Source organism: Tachypleus tridentatus, chromosome 3 (assembly GCF_004210375.1).
Source record: "Tachypleus tridentatus isolate NWPU-2018 chromosome 3, ASM421037v1, whole genome shotgun sequence".
In the NCBI taxonomy this organism is placed as follows: Eukaryota; Metazoa; Arthropoda; class Merostomata; order Xiphosura; family Limulidae; genus Tachypleus; species Tachypleus tridentatus.
Window position 1 is genome coordinate 73,117,060 of NC_134827.1, and position 17,597 is coordinate 73,134,656.

The window sequence follows — 17,597 nt, forward strand, 5'->3', positions numbered from 1 at the left end:
GTGTTCTTCTGTGTCAAGGAAATTAATAACGTTTTTTTCCTTCTCTGGAAGAAATATTAAATTACATGCAAGTATTGGAAATTTCTGTAAATCTAAAGACCAGTGCACTGATAAGGTGTTTATTAGCTGATCCAGTTTAAGGTAAATGTTTAACAAAGTTAAAATATACAGGAATATCTTGGTCAAAGTTAGGATAAAAAGTATCGAGTTACATCATAAGATGACAGTTGTTGTGCATACTTCAGAGCAAAATTTTATTTAACCTAACATGTTTTATTTTTACATTGTAGTTATTTTTTGTTAACAAATGATGATGCATACATTAAAAACAAGAAATTTAACACCAAGCCTTCTGCACTTGATTGCATGGTTTATTAAGCATACTTTTTTATATACTGAATGTCCAAACACAATGCATGTAACTTTCAAATATGCATTTTAAAAGAAAAACTTAACACAATATAAAAATGTACCAAAACTGGTATAATATAGCTGTCTGGCTAACTGACCTGTGAATAAGTTAAAATAATTAAAGCAGTAGTATACTTTCTAAACTAAAACCATCGAGCTTTCTCAAACATTATAATTACAAACATCCAACAGCAATTAGAGAATTTTCAATTTTTTTACAAAGCAAAAGATACAGATGTCAAAGTGGATCGAACAAAGAGTGGTATGTCAGTATCGAAAAAGGATTACATTTTATGTTCATATCAATATTAACAAACATGCATTTTTTACTGGTTTTAAAATCTGATCTTATTGTAATAAAATAAAATAAATATACAGATAAGAAATCAGAGCACCATAAAGTCACACCAAGCATTGATTTTAGTTCCTTTTGAAATTAACAAATGAAAACTTGGATTTTATAAAAATTTCTAATATCAACTACACTGTGATGTTTGGTGTATTAATGTAACTGTGTGAAGATCAAGGCATGAGTATTTTCACCTTCATATACCTGAAGGCTACCATAGGTTAAAATATGAACAAGATGTTACTATCCGAGATATGAGAATACATTGTTACAACAGAAATGCTGTTTATTAGCCTCTTTGTAAACAATCATTCAACATACATAAAATTGAAATATTCTACTAAATGTATTGGTCTTAACTAGCTTACAATTTGAGGTTTAACTTTCAGAATATGTGTAACAAGAAATCAAAACTTTCAAACAGTTACATGTACTATGTCAAAAACACTGAATGAATATTTCACAAAGTAAGTTGGCAACAGTGGTGAATCTTACTGAAACTCCTCAAAGTAACCATGTGAATTAAGAACATGGAAACTACCAACTATAAATATACAAATTAATAGCTATCCAATAAGTTAGCAAAAACTGCTTTTTGGCATTTAAAAATTTACATCTCAAATTTAGATATTAAATTGTATGTATAAATAAATACTATGAATTATAATTATTATGCTGTTAAATGTTTGAATTAAGAGAAGCTTACAGTAGCTGAAGGTTTACACATACTTTATAAATTAATATTAAAGTTAAAACTTGGGGTTTTATAATCTAAGTTTTTTGCTTTTTATATTATCAGCTACAACTTGTCAGTATTCTAGAGAGAATATCTTAACACTCAGAACTGGTCCCTAGTTTCTTCTACTACATTTATGCCTTCTTTGTTTGCATTCAAAGATAAATTACTTTGATTAAAAAAATAATTTATGAACCTTCGCTACACGGGGTTTGTCTGTAACAGTCACAGCACCCATCAACAAAAGTAACATGAGCTTTCTTTATGTTTAATTTCTGATTCAGAAAATAATCAGTCCAATTAATGTTCTTAACTAAACCCATTGTCATTTTCTGAAGTGTAGTTTTGGCAAGGGTTCTGCTGCCATATGAGTAAAGTCATCCATGCTCTTCTTGGCAGATAGTGTTATTTCATCCATACTCTTCACTGTTTTACTAGTTAGTTCACTGACTTCTGTATTAATTTTACTAATAACCCATTCCATGGCTTGCTTGCCCTGTTGAAATTAAAGGAAAATCTCATTATAATGTGGCTATCTAAGGTTCACATGCTTGCAATTTGCAATAATTTAACTGGTCCAATCATTTTGAAATGGAGTACACATGTGTAGAATCTTCAACCTATACAAGTAATCTCTACTTTCAAAATATTTCATTATTACTGTATTCAGAAAGTGCATAACAACAAAGATTCACTGTAATGCTTTATTTTTATTTTTAACTTAGTTCACTGAAAGTTTTTCATTTTTCTCTAAAAAAAAAAGACAAACCATTAACTTAAATGTCTTCAACCTCTTTAAACCTAGACTTCAAGTGTAGAAAACTACCTCAGTTTGTAATGAAACAATGAGTGCTGTTTAAACATCAAATTGCCACTGATCTAGTTTATAGTCAATATGTACATTGGTATATTTTGGTAGATAAATTAACAAATGCAAACAATGTATCAGAACTTTATATTTTATATTTGAGATATTGAAATAACTGATTATATTAATGTATGATTTAGTCACATAATCCTAGCAAGTAATTTTTATACAAAGAATGAACTGATGTTAAGACAATGATAGCACATGTAAGTCATTTCATACATCTCTTAACATGACTGTACCTTGCTAGAATTAACTGATATTGTTCTAGCAATAAAGTCTTCAAGATAACTACTCAGAGGAACACCATGGATTGTGACAACTGCTTCTTGTTTTACAAGTGTGCTATAAGGAAAAAAAAAATCTTAAAAATACATGTTTACAAAGGCTGATAAGTTTTGAAAATTAAAAACTAAGAATTTATGTTTCAGTAAATAATCATTATTTCAAGTACAATAAAGTCACAAATGTTAATCATATTCCACTTTAAGAAAACAAAGAATGATCTTTAAAACATTTGCTAATGGCATTAAATAAGTGTATTCATTCAAATCAGTTAACTAAATGAAAACTTGTACTGGACAATTTGAACTCAGCACATGAAGTCTTATCCAATTACACATTTACATAATAATGTTAATCACAGAAATGGCACTAAGGTAAACAATAGGAACCTCTTGTCACAAAACATCTATAACAAAATGCTGAGTTGTCATTAAGGAAAATTTACAAACAATGTGTATTGTTATTAACAATTAACAGTATATACTACTATAAGAATATATATAGACTTATCAGCAGCTAATGCTCTATTATACCATAGAAAGCATGAAAAAGATCTAACAGGAACTACATGAATATTTATAGATATTGAAAATGTATATTGTTTAGAGCTGAACAATTAGTTGTACTTGCTAATCAATTAACTGATAATCTCATTAATTAATTAGTAGTATTTTTCAAACTCTATGAAGAAATACTGATGACAAGTACTGCTAATCGTTTTCCTTCTTATTGGCAGTTCAAAATTATTGACATTGGCAAACAGCTTTATCAGCTCTGCTATAACAGATGATCAACATTTTAATCACTTGGATAGTTGGAATAATCCAGAAACCCAAGTTTTATTTTTGTGACAATTGATTTAACAGTTATTTCAACTAAATTATTATTTTCCTTACCATTGATACAACAAAATTTGTATTAATCAATTAGTTTACTTGACAATAACTTATTAATCTATTTTTCCAATTCTACAGTTGTTCGAGTCAATGAATGGTTTGTTCTAGTAATGCAGGAAAACAAATCCAAAGTATTTTGTTCTTCTGCTACTAGTGTCAGGTAATTTCAGTATTAAACTTCTGTTGAAAGAATCCTTATTAATTATGGAAAGGTCTCCATATATTTAGCTTACTTTTTGCATTTTCTCATAACCCAATGGATAGTTCTTACTTAACAAAAAATTCATGGAATCTATTAGAACCTAAAACACAAATCCAATCTATTATACTAGCATCTAGTTTCTGTGAAAGTGATCACACTAGTACTAGTATGAAACTGGAATAACAACTTACCATTCGTCTGATGAAGGATGGGCGGAATATGTCATTTTTTCTACTATGGACACTTCATTACAAAAAGTGATCTGAAAATATGTGGATAAGGCAAAAGTTTAGTAACTTTTAATCTGAACTTTATAATTATGCACTTGTTCAAACTCTGGAGTAGATAAATGTAAGTTTTCCTTATAACACCAAATTGTTGGTATGATTTTCTTCATAACAGGATTGTATAAAACACACGGGTCTTTCAGGGGGAAGGATACATGTGGAATCATTCATATAGTGCCTTTGAGGTTTCTCAATGTATTCTCTAACAAACTGATAAACGTTTGTTAAAGATTGTCGTCTTATATATTATTTTAATCAGTCTTTCTATTCAAGTTATTTATCTGTTGTGATGATTCGTACTCAAATTCTGAATAGTTTAAGTACAACATGATTTTCATTTTAAATATAAAAATTTTCCTTCATCTCATAGTTTTAGTTTTATTTGTATAACCTCCTAAATGAATATCAATGTTTTTATAGGTAAATTTTATTTTTTATTTTCTTTACCATATCAGTGACAGTGCACATCAAATAGTATCATGAAATGTTATAAAATAAAGAAATAGAAAAATGTATACATCTTTCAGAGAATATCTTAAGATTTTTTTGGTTATATTTGTAATTTCAGGTCTTTTTCTTTTCAAATACAATTAATTTTTATGTTTTCTTTTCCTTCCTGTCCTTTACTGTTTATTACTTATCTTGACACAAGTCAATGGTGCCCTTGAGACATATTATAGTATCCTTGGCAAAGTTTTCTTGCACTCCTTTACTATGTTAAGCCTTTAGAAACAATGCAAAGTTTGAAATATTAAAAAATATTTAAACCTTTTAATTATGCATTGGAAACAATTATTAACTACAATATAAAAAATAAATATAAATTAACTATATTTCCAACTATAAAGAAACAACCACAAATGCTATAATGGACAGCAGTTTACAATAATAGTTACATTTACCCAGTGGCCACAACAGTGCACCAATTTTGAAATAATTATTCCAAGGTTAATTCCAAGCATAAAAAAAGCTTTCTGATGGTTATAAGTACATTAATCAATAAGTACATGTGGATTGTAAATCTCAATGCTATGTATAGAAGGCAGAGCAAGACCTGTAAGGAATTGGAGAAAATTATCCCTAGTTTCAACTATTATAGCAAAAGAACTTTGGAACATACATATAAATTGTGTAGTTTATGTAGTTTCATCTAGCCATAACCTATAGATACTACAGTTATAGGATTCAAGTAAGATGTCTTGAAAGTTCAGATTTATGGAATCTCATGCATAATGTGAGAACAAAACTGAAAATTAAGTATTTAAATACCCTTGGCAACATCTAACATGCAAACTTCTCCACCCTTGTCAGTGTGCCCTCTCTATCCTAGTGCTGTATATAAATACCTCACTTAGATAATATAATTTTAAGACTTACACTGGCTCTTAGTGTAGAGGCAATGCAGGAGTGTCAGTAGAGGTACGTGTTCATTGGAAATACATTCTCTGTTAAGGAAAATGCTAAATTCCAAGACATAATTACCGTCTGCTGCCAATATAGCTAGAATCCCACACTGAAAAGAAGGAAGAGCCAGTGAGGGCATGATATATACAGAAAGCATCTGTATAGAACAGGAGTAGACCAAGATGAAATTGGTACACTATTGGGGGAATTCATATTATATCCAGAACAGGTATATTCTTCCCCTACAACTTAGTTTCTATATCAAGGAAGGAACAGTACATGACTAATCATTATAGGCCAGATCCAACCAGACAGGGGAGGTTCCATAATTCAGGGCTGGAATTAAGTGGTATTGGTCTCTAAATCCCATGATGGTGGCTAGGGCTATTAAACTGCAATGTTACAGAGAGATAACCTTTTGATTTGGACCCAACCTGTAACCATAGGTTGATGCATTTCACACCAACGGAATCATGATGAAAAAGTAAGCAGCACTGAAGCAGACAAACTTTCCATCCACTTGAAGAAGTACAAAATGCAATACTCCAGTTTTGGATCAACAGGATTGTGCATGCTGTAGTCAACCAAAGGAACAGAACTCATCCAGTCTGGAAGTATGGACACTCATTCTCACTCCCAACAAAGTGAACAACAAGTATTCCACTTGCCCCTAGAATTATGGAGAGGACATGAAACCTATGCTCAACCAAAGATATAGGATGGCACCATTTTGCATTCAGAAAGATGAGGAGGTAATGGAACTCCTTTCATGAACAACATACAAAATCAACACTGATTAAAAAAAAATGGCCACATAAGTTCCAGCTGGATAGCTTCATGTAAAATCTGAATTGGAATTATGAGAAGGCTCCTGAGTAATGTAGTACCACTCCTATTAACAGAGTAAAACATCCAGGAGTAGGAGAGCTCACAACTTCACCCTCTTTTCCAGGAATAGAGGAACACACTCTAATAACACTCTGAAGGAAGTCTGTCCACTGTCCCAAGCACTGGAAACTGAGTGCAGTAAGGAATCCAATAGCACAATAAGAGGGTGGAATAACATGTGCTGAGGAGTTCTGAAGAACAGTGATCTGGAAAGAGTGCAATATGTGAACCATAATTCCTAAATTTTAAAAATCAAGCTGACCCTATTTATTCAATTCTATGATTAGTACAGCCAGGTAGAAGCTCCTTTAGCTTTACTCGCAATAATCCACTGGTGGTGGTCCATGATAATACTACCTGATAAGTGCATAGATAGTCTTATCGAATACCTCATTTCTACAAAGCCTGTTGCAACTAGTAATAAAAATAACCAGATTGATTGATAGTGTGGAACTTAACTGAGAGAAGCACACTTCTCTGGGCAACACTCACCACAAAGTGGGATCCAATGAAAGCAGGAGGTAACAGAGCTCAGAAAAGAGAAACAAGATTGTGACAAAAGTATCCCTCCTCCTTATAATCCAACAGATTTTGTTTAAAATGGCCATGGGGTAGGAAAAAAACTCACAGAACAACACTGACCGAGCATATAAAGAAAATGAGTGAATGGCACTGGGAGAAGCCTTTACTCATTACTGTTTGCAAAATCTGTATTTCTAACACTAATGGGTCCAGAATGAATTAAACTAGAACCAAATAAAGTGCATTATAACCCATCTTAATGAGTACAATATTGTTGTTAGTTCTTAACTAGGACCAAGGATGACTGGAATCAGTCCGTTTGAAGAAATACCACCAAACTAAGGTTCAATAATCAGGTCAGTGTAAGTCTTATTCCTGTAATTGTTCTTGTAAAACTATATGCATTATACATTGGTCTTTATCTGGCAATTAACCAAACTTGAACATGTTTTAGACAGATATTTTAGTATAAGTATAAATGCCAGTTATATTCAATGATATTAACATACCAAGAAACATTCATCAATATATATGACTATAATCATTACATGAAAAAGAATAATTACATTTTTGGACATTAGAACCATTGATTTGTTAGCTGGATCTACTTCTGAGTGTTCACTTGCATAACATGTTCTATCTGCTCCAAGTATCTGCAAAAGGAATGAAAATCAGATGAATAGTAGTTTTCACTACCCAGTATCTATTCATTTCACTTAGTAGATCAAACATAAAAATGTAAATTTACTTAATTAACAAACATACTAAACAAACACTATTGGGAAAAGTAAAAACAACCAAACAAATACTTACACAAACTGTGAAATAACTTACTTACAAAATAATATGATAAGGAAAAACACTTCTTTGATGCAAGTTAATATTTTCCCAAATTGAAAATGTTTTTTTCCATTAATACTTACTTCTGCTGACACTATATTTCTCAATCTCCAGGGTTATCACACTCTTTGCCCATCTAAGCACTAAGAACAGTTGCTCCAGTTTTTATACCTCTTGAATGCCTCAGGCAAATTATAATTTAAATTTCTTCACCAACTCTAGGATACATTCTATCTAGGTATTGTATATATACACCTCATCCCAATAATGTAATCACTTTTTTAAGACATGAACCAGCTTTTAGTGAGGAAGTAGGCTGAGAGAGTGTCAACAAAAGTAAGTATTACTGTAAATACATTTTCAATTTAGCAAAACCTTAACTTCCAAAACATACTTACTATCCACCGATAACATAGCTAGAATTCCACACTGAGAAGGTGGAGGGACCAGTGCAGGCATGATCCATACAGAAATCATCTGCATAGATCAGGAGTGTCTCAAAAGAAAAAATGGTACACAAGTGGGGGAACTGCACAACATTCAGAACAGGTATGTTCTTCACCTGGAACTTAGTTCCCATATTGAAGATGAAACAGAATAAACTTCAGTATAGACAAGCTTTTCACACACACACACACACACTTTGACTGGATCCACATCTGCAGCCAGAGATAATGCATTTCACACCATCAATCATGATGAGAGAGTAAACAATACCTAAGTGGACAAACTTTCTCCTACACCTGAAGAACTCCAAAAGACAACACCTCAGGGATTGTGAATGCCATAATTAATCAAATGAACAGAAATCATCTGTTCTGGAATTATGAACATTCATCCTCATTCTCAACAACAAACCAGTCAGAAAACCAAAGAAAGAATGGAAGAAAACAGTCTGACAGAGATAGACATTAGTAAAATTACCAACTTGTCCTCAAAATGTTGAGGGGAACACTGAAAAGTGTCAGAAAAAGGATGAATTGAGGATAAATACCTCAGGACAGTCATGAGAGTAATACAAATACAAGAAAACTGATTTGTTTAAAGTGATTGCAGGTTCCAATCTAGATCCCCACAGGCCCAAAAGTGGATTCATCCATTGAAAATCGACATAGGCCTCCTCCTGGCAGTGATAGGCCAAAAAATGCAGATCCAACAGAAGTGGGAGACAAGACATAACTATCTCAACATGTAAATGAGTGGCAAATCTAATAAAAGAACAGCAATACCAAGAGAAGGAAGAATAACCAAGTAGTCACTTGCCATCTTCTCTTTTACCAAGGAAAAAATAGAGCCAAATGCAATAGGAGAGACCTCCAAAACCTCAGAAACCTAAGTAACCAACTAAAGGAAGGCTGGAGGTGGCTGACCAAAATTACCTTCTGTTGAGGTTGACCTAGTTGGAAAGTGCTAGTTAAATTCTCACCAGTTATTCCCAGGTTATTACCAAAAGCTGCCTCAGAACACCTCCAGAGAGATATCCTTTGTTTACATCTCCATCTTGTAATGGATCATATCATAGCTTCGACTAAGAGTGACCTCTCCCCTGGCTGCTGATAAACACCAGTTAGCAGAGGTGGAAAAGAAAAGGTCTAGTTGACTTCTGTAGTAGGAACATGAACTGAGGATTTCAAACCTGTCAGTAAGTTTTTTTTTTTGTTAATTAATGTATAATTATAAATGAAAAGATAACTGTAGAAACATTAACCTCATTCAAAATCACGATATAAATAACAACTGATCTCAACATTCCTGTTAAAAGAAACCCATGCTGAATACTTTGTCAAGAAAAAGTGATTACATTACACTTTTGTGATAAGCTGCTTACATACAGGTATTGTATAAGGTATATAATTATATATACCTAGATAAAAGGCAAATTGAAGTTGGAAAATTTGCAAATTAGAATTTGCTTAAGGCTTTTCAGTGGGGTATAAAAGATGAGGAAATATTTTCAATACTTAGGACAATGAAAACGGGAGATTGAGAAATAGTGTCAGAGAATGGTAAACGTGTTTCAGAAAAATTTATATGTATTTTAAACATTTATGACTAATATTTAATAACTTTTGAGATGTCTGCAGAAGATCTGAACAATAGCCAAACTGTATAAAACTTTTTTTCTTTAAATTGTAATAAAAAAGATTACAACTGTCTTGTGTTAGAAGATGGGATTCTACTCCCATAAAATAGGTACACACAAGAGTTCTTGTTTGACATAACCAAAGGTAGATATTCTCATTATAATTCATGTAATCAAGAAACAATTAAAAACTTTTCTAGGTATACTTTAATTTCAAAAAGAAACCAGTCAAAGCAGTAAATTATATTTACACAATTTCTAAGGTAAAATAACTGTAGCAAGGGATGAGAATCTGAAAAATAAAATTATTAATTTTTAAAACATACATATGCTAAAGGAGCCTACACAAGATCACACAACAAATCACAAGAACTCATGACTGTCATCACCAGCAAATTTCAAGCAGAGCTAACATACTTTATTACCATGAACAAGTATGGAACAAGAAATGTTACACACAGTCAAGGAAGCCAAAGTCTTCACAAGATATTCAATAAATAATTTGGGGAAAACCCAATGTGTACAACATGCCTAAAATCTTCCATATGTCTTTGTTTTGCTCTTACTTACAAAACTTAATTGTCTCTTTCATTCATATAATTTATGATAAAATGAAAATTCATTTTTCAAGACTTGAAATCTAATAAACTATTAAAACTATCATACACTTGACAACTCTAAGTACTTTTATTTACCAGGCATGTAAAACTTCATGGAGAATACAGAATCTGCAAATTATAAAGTTTTATCTGTTTTGTAAAAATTCTTCCCTGAGCCAATATCAGCAATTTTGTAAGCAATGAACCCAGAGTCACCTCTCACAAACAGACACAGAACAAATATAGAAATAGTAATGTTACAATCATAAGTGGACTTTCAACAAAGGAAAGCCACACAAAGTTTACCAAAAATCAAGAGACTTGGAACCAAAAGAAAAACTCAAGAGGTTGTTTACATACATTAGGAAACTCTGAACATTGCAATAACCAAAACTACTCATGTACAAGATCAACATAAAGAAAACTCATACAAGATGGATGCAAAATTTGATGGTAGTGAAAATATATTATAGAAACAAAAATAAATTTGTTCCAAATGCTTTGTTTCATTTTTAAACACGTTTGAGCATCAGAAAAACCAAACTTACTCTGGTGGCCCAGGATGGGAGGCCCCACTTCGTACTGATCAGTCGATGGGTCTTTAATACTCCTTCTGTTACTCTCCTGTCAACAACATCAATACCTACTACTGCAGGATTCATAGGGTTTGGATACTTTCTCCATGCTGCTTGTACAACAGTCTCCCATGGATGACTAAACAAAAAAAATGTCTATCAAATTTTTCATAACAAATAATAAAAGCCATAAAAATAACTATGATTAAGTTGATTTTTTCCAACCTTTTCCCAAGAATAAACAAGATGTTAAGAGAAAGCATCTGCACACCATAAAAACCACATCACAAGCTTCACCCCTCCTCTCAATTCTTGTTCTTAAAAGAATAGAAACAGTGTAAATAAGAAATTTAGTTTAACACAATAAACTAGAGAATAAGGCTTCATAGTATAACATTTGTCTTCAGTCATTATTGAGTTTATTTACACCTTTACATTTAATAACAGCCATATTCAGGATCTTCAAATTACAGAATCACTTAACTATCAATATCACACTAATTCAAGTACCATCAACACATTTTGATTTACATACAAATATATCATGATTAACAAAGGGCACATGATATACTTCTTCAAACAATCTTATGATTGTCCATTAACACCTATTTTGCAGTTACTAAAATGTTCCACACCTTTAATTATTTGTATTTATCATGTCAAACACATTTTACAAAGTAGTAATTCCACATTTGTTTGTTAACCAAAAAGCTACACAATGGACCATCTGTGCCCTGCCCATCACAGGCACTAACACCCAGTTTTTAGTCCACATCTGTACACTTACCCTGGTAGCAGTAATTTCAGGCAAAATTCTGCTTCATAACTGATATTAATCTTGGCATCTATAGATTATACCCATTATCATCAATATTCAAGTCACAATAATGAAGCCCTAGCAGTGACTAACTCAATAAATCAAAATTATGATTAAATCAATTAATGTCATGAAAATAATCAACTAATCAAAATTTATGTTTCCAATTACTGAAATAGAAATATAACTATTATGATTTTTACTATTATTTTCTATCAATGTAAAGTTGTTAAACTTAACAGATTAATGATACTACAAGAAAATTATAAATTAATCAAAATTTTTATTTCCAAATATTACCTTTCTTTAATTAATCAAATTATCAATTAAAGAATCAATTATTTAATCATTAAAATCCTCTATTCACTCAGCTTCTACATCACCCTCACCAGTCTTCAATTTATAATTTAATACTCAAGTAAAATTTTACCTATCGCTTTGATTTTAAATCATTCTGTACCACATATGTATGAGGGCTGATAATGTTAGTTAAGTTTTCATCACTCAATACATAAAATGGACTGACAAAAATGTTATAGTTTATGTCAGCAAATCTAAATGCACTAGTTTCAAGAAGTATCAAAACAACTAGATATTTTTAAATGGGTATAGGTCAGAGTGTCATGACCTTCTGCATACTGCCTTTCAACACACCTTCTACAGACTGCCTTTCGACAGTGTTAAATACAAGATGTCAGAATTATCAACTATTCACATTACCTTACACTGCTGATTTAATAAGTTAGTGTACAACAAAGTATGACAAAAGAAGCTTTAAGTAATTTATTACACTATAAATGACAGCCAACAGGCATTCAGCAGTATTTCTCACCTTGAATAGTTGGTAAATGGAAACAAGGTCAAACAAAATGACTAATTTAATTATAAACTTAAGAAAAAAAGTATTGGAAATTTAAAGTATATGACTCTTGGGCCAGATATTTCTCCAAAGATTTTGAAGGAGGTTAAGGACTGGATATGTAAACCACATGCTATTATTTATTGTAAGAACTTGAATAGCAGGCAGGTGCTAAAAGATTGAAAGTTAGCTAATGTAACTCCTTTTTTCAGCAGAGGCAATCAAAATTACTCCAGTAATTATAGGCCTATTAGCCTTACATTAGTTGTGGGAAAAGTTTTGGAGAGTGTAATAAAAGATATTTTTCAAAGTCATTTAACAAAGCTTGAGGTTTTATTAAATAGTTAACATTGGTTTACTACAGAAAAATATTGCATTACAAATATTTTGATATTATTTGAAAAGGTCAGTACTTATGTAGATGAGGATATGGGTGTAGGATTTGTTGTATCTGGATTTTCAGAAAATACTAGAAAAGGCAACACATTAAAGGCTTGTAAAAAAAAAAATAAAAAAATTCTATAGGTGTGTAGGATAGGCTAAGAAAATGGGTATAAGAATAGCTGGATGAAAGAAAGCAGGGGACTGTTACAAACTGAACTCAAAGTAAATTAATGACACAAGTGGGGCACTTCAGAGCTCAGTATTAGGATGTTTGTTCTTTGATTTACATCAGTGACACAGATGAAGTAAAGGTCAAAATTACTTAAATTAAGGTCTTAGATGTTTGCTGTGAAGAGGTGCTAAATTTAGATTATTTAGTGAGTTGGCAGCTGGGTTATCACAATTTGAAATAAGTATAATACTGATGGGAATAACCTTAATGGTATCAAAAATAAAGGGATTTTGGTGCAATGGCTGGTCAGTCTTAAACCATCCACGCAATTTGCTATTGCTGGTGGTAAAGCAAACATGATTTTAGGTGTACATACAGAAATACTGAATAAGTCTAAAGAGGTTATAATTTCAATTTATAGGTCCACTTGGTAGGCCACATTTGAACTTATTTACTTTCTGCTTTCTGTAGTGCATATTGGTATATAGAAAACATTGATGCCAGAAATAACTGACCTTATAACACCAAAATCTTTTAAATGTCACACAGCATTTTGCCATTGTGAGGTTGCTTATTTCTAGCAGTAATATTAAGTATTGTGTTCCTTCTTGGGCTTCTTACCTTAGGAAGGACACTGAATTATTGGAATGGTGGGTAGATAGGTACTTCATGTTTACTGGCACAAAGCTACTAAGGCTATCAGTGCCAAACAAGATGTAGTATACTATAATGGTATATGGAAACTAAGGTAAAAATATGTAAAATACGTAAAATTAAGACCCGCCAGGAAGACTGAAGCATTAAGTTCAAACTTGCTGTCAGTCACCTGAAGTTAGCTTTTCCAGTCCTGGGTTCAGGTCAAAATAAAAATGTGTAAAAAAAATCATGCTAAAACACAAAATAGTCCAATAAAACTCTCAAGTTAAAAAGACCAATGGCTCTTAAAAATCTAAGTATCACCTATGACATTGGCTAATGTCAAGGGAAAGCCTACCTTAAAAATATGTTTAAAATGGTATTGTAGTTCTTGGTTGTAACAATGACATAATAAAATATGTATAATTGTGACCTGAATGCCACACAGACCACACATTGGTGCATCAGTAACAAATAAAAGGAAGTGGTGAATTAAAAAACTGTGACCAATGCATAGCCTAGCCAAAACAACATCCTTCATTCTTTACAGAAACAAGATATCTGTAAAGAGCTAAATAAGGCTTGATTTGAAAAAGATTATTGCTTTGCTCATTCCAGGTCGACTGCCAACTGGTGTACAGTTGGGTTTTGATAACTGGACCATAGTCCATGTATGGAACAGGTACAGTGGTGATAGAGCCAGAGCAGATGGACTTTGCCACTCTGTCGGGTAGCTCATTCCCACGAATACCAACATGACCTGGTATTAAAAAAAAAAACTGGACAAGAGCCGATTGATCTTGGAGGGGGCCACCCCAAGACTGCCCATCTACAGGAATTCAAGGCCAAAGTGGTGTGTTGGAGTTGGACCCCTCAACCACCAGGATCCTCTCCTCCCCTCCACAGGTCACCACCCACAGCAAACACACAGGTGAATATTTAGATCCCAGAGGAGGTAAACTAAAAGTACAGAACCTTCTCTGGGAAGTCCCCTCACTGAGTACAGGAATCCACATAAAGGGATTATCAGAATGGACTCATACAAATGTTACCAGAATGATGCCTGGGATGCAGAGGTTGTCATACAAGAAAAGATTAAGATCTCTGAAATTGTTTTCTGTTGAGAAAGAAGTTAGACAGGATATGACTTAGGTATTCGAGATAGTAAAGGAAATTGACAGTGTTGATGCATTAAGTTTTGCATACTTAACAGCAAGAATAGCAGGACTAGGAGACTATAATATAAGTTTTGTAATGGTAGGAGTCATTTTCAGGTAAGACAATTTTATTTTTCCAGAAGGGACACTGGCCTCTTAAATGCGTTAACTTCAGTTGTTGTAGAAGTAGAAAATTTAAATGACATTAAGAGAAAGCTTCATAACTATGAAATTAGAATGGCTGGCTTTATATTTGTTTTTTTTAATTTATAATAGTTAAGAGAATGAGCAGCTATGATAGACAAATAGGCCTCTTTTTGTCCCCTAACCCATGCCCTTTCCATTGCCTAGATGTTACTAATATTTAGATTTTGAGAAACCTACTAATGACAAGCAACAACAAAGATTAACTATGAAAACCATATTTCTAAAGGGGGGGGGAGTTAAAAGATGAAAGAAAAATTTATTAAAAACTGAAGTCCAGTAAAATTGGAGCAGAATACTACTTAAGCCACATTTGGACTACTTTGCACAGTTGTGGTCTCCTTACTTAAAGAATACTGTAGAGAATTAAGAGAATGCTGATAAGGTTATGGGATGGAAGTGTATTATCTTGTCAGTGCATTTATTCTATCATTAGAAAAAAGGGACATGGGGTGACCTTATTACAAGATTATCTGGGTAACTGATATGATAACAGCACCTTATTTTCAGTGATGTCGAGAAACCCACTTGTTGAGAAATATACATGCAAAAACGGCTCGTTTGGGTTGAGAAAATATTTGAGCCGTTTTTGCATATATATAAGCACCTTATTTTATTGTGCTATATTCTTAAAACAAATATGAGAAGATACAAGTTTAAGGTTTCAGTTAAGACAATTCTATTTTTCTAACAGGGTGACTGGCTAATGGAATGAACTATCAATGGCAAACACTGGAACTACACAAGAACTTAATAAAATGGGAATCAGTAACTTCCCAAAGAAAAAGGCAGAAAATGGGTCTAATTTTTACTTTTTCATAGATGGGTGTGCCTTAAACTAAAGGACAAAATGCAACTTCTTTTATATACATTTAACAGTACTACCAATACTAATAGTACTATTACGGTAGTACTAGTAGTAATACTCACTAATACATAAAGTTGCTGTGCTATTGTGTTACTATTACTGGTTTTAGGCACAACTCAATGGCAATCTACTACTTTTTGAATTAATCAAATTCAAAGTACTGGTCAGAGATTGTGCATCAGTGAGAACAATCAGATAAGTCAGTCCAATCAGACCTTAAAATCTACATGGATTAACGATTATAAATATAATTATAGGATCTGATTCATTTTTCGCCTAATTACGTTTCTGAACTTTTTACTCGCTTTTGGTTTTACTTTTATCGAGCGTGGCTGAGCTCGAAGTTTTCACTTATTAGTATTACTTATCTAAGTACCAGAAATATTATTGTATAGTAAACATCACTCAATTATAGTTTCTTCTTCTCTGTTTTTGTGATAAAAAAAATGGAAACTTAATTTTTACTTCAATAGTAATGTATTAGAAATGTTTCCACTTAAGACTAAAATCACATTAGGCTAATACTTTAAAAGTTAAAAACCTCAGTCGCACTAAAATTTCGCGTTGAATTCATATCACTTTAATTCAACTTTCAAGGCTATCGTGAATTACTTTAGCACAGGCTTACCTGTATATGTGTTCTGAAGTCCAAATCTTCATATTAGAAAACGTTAAATTATGAAAAAAAGAGCTTAAATGTATAAGTTTTTTTTTTAAATATTGTATTGGTGTTTCTAACGTTAGATCTTAACGAACTGGAGCCCTCCTCCTTTAACCAACTTTCCAAACCACGAACTTACGAAAAGATTGCGTCAATTCTCAATGACAAAATGACTGACTTGCCTCATGCATGACGTATTTTGACGTCATACAAATTGACCAATTTGATTGGCGGTGGAATTTACTTCATTTCTGGAGCCGATTTTACTTTTCACACACGTTTTAACTAACTTATCTTTATCCACTTAGTTAACAGCTTGTTTGTTTTGAATTTTGCGCAAAGCTACTCGAGGGCTATCTGCGCTAGCCGTCCCTAATTTAGCAGTGTAAGAATAGAGGGAAAGCAGCTAGTCATCACCACCCTAGCTGCATTTCCTCTAGTCTTACACTTCTAAATTAGAGACGACTAGCACAGATAGCCCTCGAGTAGCTTTGTGCGAATTTCCAAAAACCAAACCAATCAATTCGTTATGATCAAATTTTAGTTTTTTAACATTATATCAATTAAAACGTTTAAAACGAAACGAAGGAAACGAAATAAACTAATATCACAACAGACATCCAGCATTAGTGCATTTAATAAATTAATTAGCGCAATATATTTAGTATACTTGAAATCAAACATTCATAGTAAATCTTTCTGAATCTGATTAATAACATAACGTCTCTATAAAACAAATAATAATGTATTTGAAATTTCCTAAGCATTTATGATACCATTACTATTTTTAAGATTAATTTCCGTAGGTAAACCAAAACAATGGTGCATGTTAGTATGTATAGCTATACAGAGTAAAATTTCCTTCTTGAGTAACACTATAGTACTTCCGTGGAA

At 32.3% G+C, this 17,597-nt stretch overlaps 1 protein-coding gene across 1 annotated transcript; it reads right to left on the bottom strand.

The window, feature by feature from the left end:
* Nucleotides 1–230: 230 nt before the first annotated feature.
* Nucleotides 231–16,873, bottom strand: LOC143247166 (PRELI domain containing protein 3A-like). Its single transcript, XM_076494805.1, has 6 exons — nt 16,671–16,873; nt 10,919–11,084; nt 7,415–7,501; nt 3,939–4,009; nt 2,607–2,709; nt 231–1,992 (listed from the first exon to the last, which is right to left on the bottom strand). Exons 1-6 carry the CDS (start codon nt 16,700–16,702, stop codon nt 1,822–1,824), a joined length of 630 nt encoding a protein of 209 aa, XP_076350920.1. The 5' UTR covers nt 16,703–16,873; the 3' UTR covers nt 231–1,821.
* Nucleotides 16,874–17,597: the final 724 nt, after the last annotated feature.